At 42.2% G+C, this 2,485-nt stretch overlaps 1 protein-coding gene across 1 annotated transcript; it reads left to right on the top strand.

Annotated features, from left to right (window-relative positions):
• Positions 1 to 1,219: 1,219 nt before the first annotated feature.
• On the top strand, positions 1,220 to 2,254 carry LOC308161140 (sperm microtubule inner protein 11-like; the record flags this gene model as incomplete). The annotated part of the gene is made up of 4 exons (XM_080535092.1): positions 1,220 to 1,310; positions 1,553 to 1,747; positions 1,962 to 2,100; positions 2,206 to 2,254. 4 exons carry the CDS (start codon positions 1,220 to 1,222, stop codon positions 2,252 to 2,254), a joined length of 474 nt encoding a protein of 157 aa, XP_080391218.1.
• Between the last annotated feature and the right edge of the window lie 231 nt (positions 2,255 to 2,485).

Below are 2,485 nucleotides of genomic sequence, written 5' to 3'. Positions count from 1 at the left end.
CGCCTCCAAGTCTACCCAGGACTGAACATGCACTGGACCTTGAATAACTCTGCACTGCACTTTATATACAGCACTATCCATGCACTGTCTGTCCTGTGTTGTCCTGTTTTTGCCTGTTTTTGCATTTGTATTGTACTTGTTTTGTTCATGTAGCCTATATGTGAAAAAAGCATAAATGCACCTTCTGTAAATGTCAAAACAAATTCCTATATGTGTCAAGCATAATGGCAATAAACGTTATCTGAATCTGAATCTGAATCTGAGAGGATTCTTTAAATTCATCAAGACAAAGACCAGGACAGGCCTGACAAGAAAGTGAATGACAGAAAAGACAGAGGGAAGAAAAAGGAGTCCTGCTAAGGATGATCGTTATCCTTCTTATTAACTATTGTCAAACCCTCTCCACCATCCCCTTCCCCCCTTCCTCCTTAGTGTGTACTTTTTATGACCACACTTGGATTCTCCTTAAAGCCTTATTATTGCATTCTCTGCCAAATATATTGACAGATAAATAAACTTTTGATTATTTCCTAAACACCATGACTGAAGTACTATGTTTATAATACACCCACTCATTCAAGTTCACGTTGTTCAAGTAGTTCAGTGAAACAATATAAGATATAGTGAAACAATCAATATATCACAATTATTGCATTTGTAGGCAAATCATTTCTTAGGCCTATTTCAAATTTGCAATTGTATTTATTATTAGGTAAAGTGCAGCAGATCCATCACCACTAGGGAATATTGGGAAGTGCAATGTTACTTTAACATTGCCTTTCCCACTCTCCCTTCAGGTTGAGACACCCGTGGCAGTATAACTCACATAATCAGCCAAAGCTTTGTGAAACATTTACAATCTGAATTCATCTCGATGTAATTGCTTAGACATCCAGTGGTAAGCCTAAATGGATTTATGTTGGACATTTCTCATGGTCCCAAATTGGAAACTAAAACGTTGATGAACTTGTTACCATTATAGTTTCTACATGATTGCAGCCAGCACCCATAATAAACGTTTATTCCTGCTAAAACAAATGACAAGGATGACCCAGGCCCCACCACGGCTGTCCAGACGCTCAACTCATGGGCGGTCCTTGTTACCATGGTTTCGTATAAAACAGAAGTTGTGATTTATTTCGGTAAAGGTAGCCTGCGGTTTGCCCACGTTGTCTCGCTATCCCGGACAGCTCCAGACTGTTGCTGGCAACGGTGCTTGATGGCTTTCTTCGGGATTACACATTTGGGCTATCAAAATCCCATTGGAGATAAAATGTTACTGAATCCAAGAAGAGGATCGGCTTCCTGCGGTGAGTAGTAGCCACTAGCCAGACAAGTGAGGAGCGCTTTTATTTGCGTATCAGTGAGTAAGCTAACGCGTTAGCCAGCTAGCCCGTTGTTTGGAAGTTTGCCCTGTCCATTACTTCTGTACCTATAACGTCTGTGTTAACTCACTTTTAAACGATTGTAGTTGTATCAGTGCAGTGATTTCTAGCTATGGATGATTGTAAGTATTCAGTCTACAGTAGGCCTACTACACCTCCCTCTACAGATGATGAGTTTGATTCAAGAAACTGGACTAAACAGTCAGGACTGCCACTGCCCCCCATTCAAGTCCAGAGGGGACCCCCCAAATGCACAGACACATGCAGCATCTACAACCAGCCGATCCCCTACAGCCCAGACATACACAAGGGAAGCCAGGAGCGGTACAGAGAGATGCTCAAACGGGTTCAGACACCCAGATGTAAGTTACAGTAGAGGACTTAGCTTTTTTTTTTTAACTGCATGGAAATAGAATGAATTGGACAGACATGGTCTCTCAGACCTGAACTGTGCCATTAAGAAAGAAAGTCAAGACTTCAGTTTGAATATACTGTAACTGTATAGTGGTGGGGAGTCAGTCAAGCTCACTTTGAAATATCAGTACCAAGATCTGAATCAGATCTTTTCTTCCGTAGCCCCAAACCAGCTGTACTCAGCGCCCGTGACGGACAACCAGCGGTATGGGTGGAGGATATCCAGCGGAGGCCAGGAAAGGATGCAGGAATCCTGGTCCCAAGTCACAAGATTCCCCCGCAAAAACAGCGAGATGTCCAAGTGAGCACCATGTCTATCTTTGTATTTTGATTGGTCAACTGTTGTCATAGAAATTGAGATGCCAGTGTTCTGCTCTCACTCTGCTTACATGTTTCTTTTCCTCAGGTTTGTGAAAGAGATGTCGATGACGGACCGAGAGTTCAGCTTATTCTAAATCCTCTCTCCAGCAGTGTCTCTTTCACTCACACACTCCCCCCACATGCATGCAAACACTCATGTTGGTGCACACACACACACACACACACACACACACACACACACACACACACACACACACACTCCAAGATTAAAATGATGATAAAACACACTTTATGGAGAGGGTTTTCGTTTCTTCTTTGTTTTAAAGGTTAGTTCTTCTACTATGATACAGTAGTGTTGTGAATAA

Source organism: Nansenia antarctica, assembly GCF_963989245.1.
Source record: "Nansenia antarctica genome assembly, chromosome: 6".
NCBI lineage: Eukaryota > Metazoa > Chordata > Actinopteri > Argentiniformes > Microstomatidae > Nansenia > Nansenia antarctica.
Note: the sequence above shows the minus strand (reverse complement) of the source record. Positions and strands in the feature narration are given on the sequence as shown.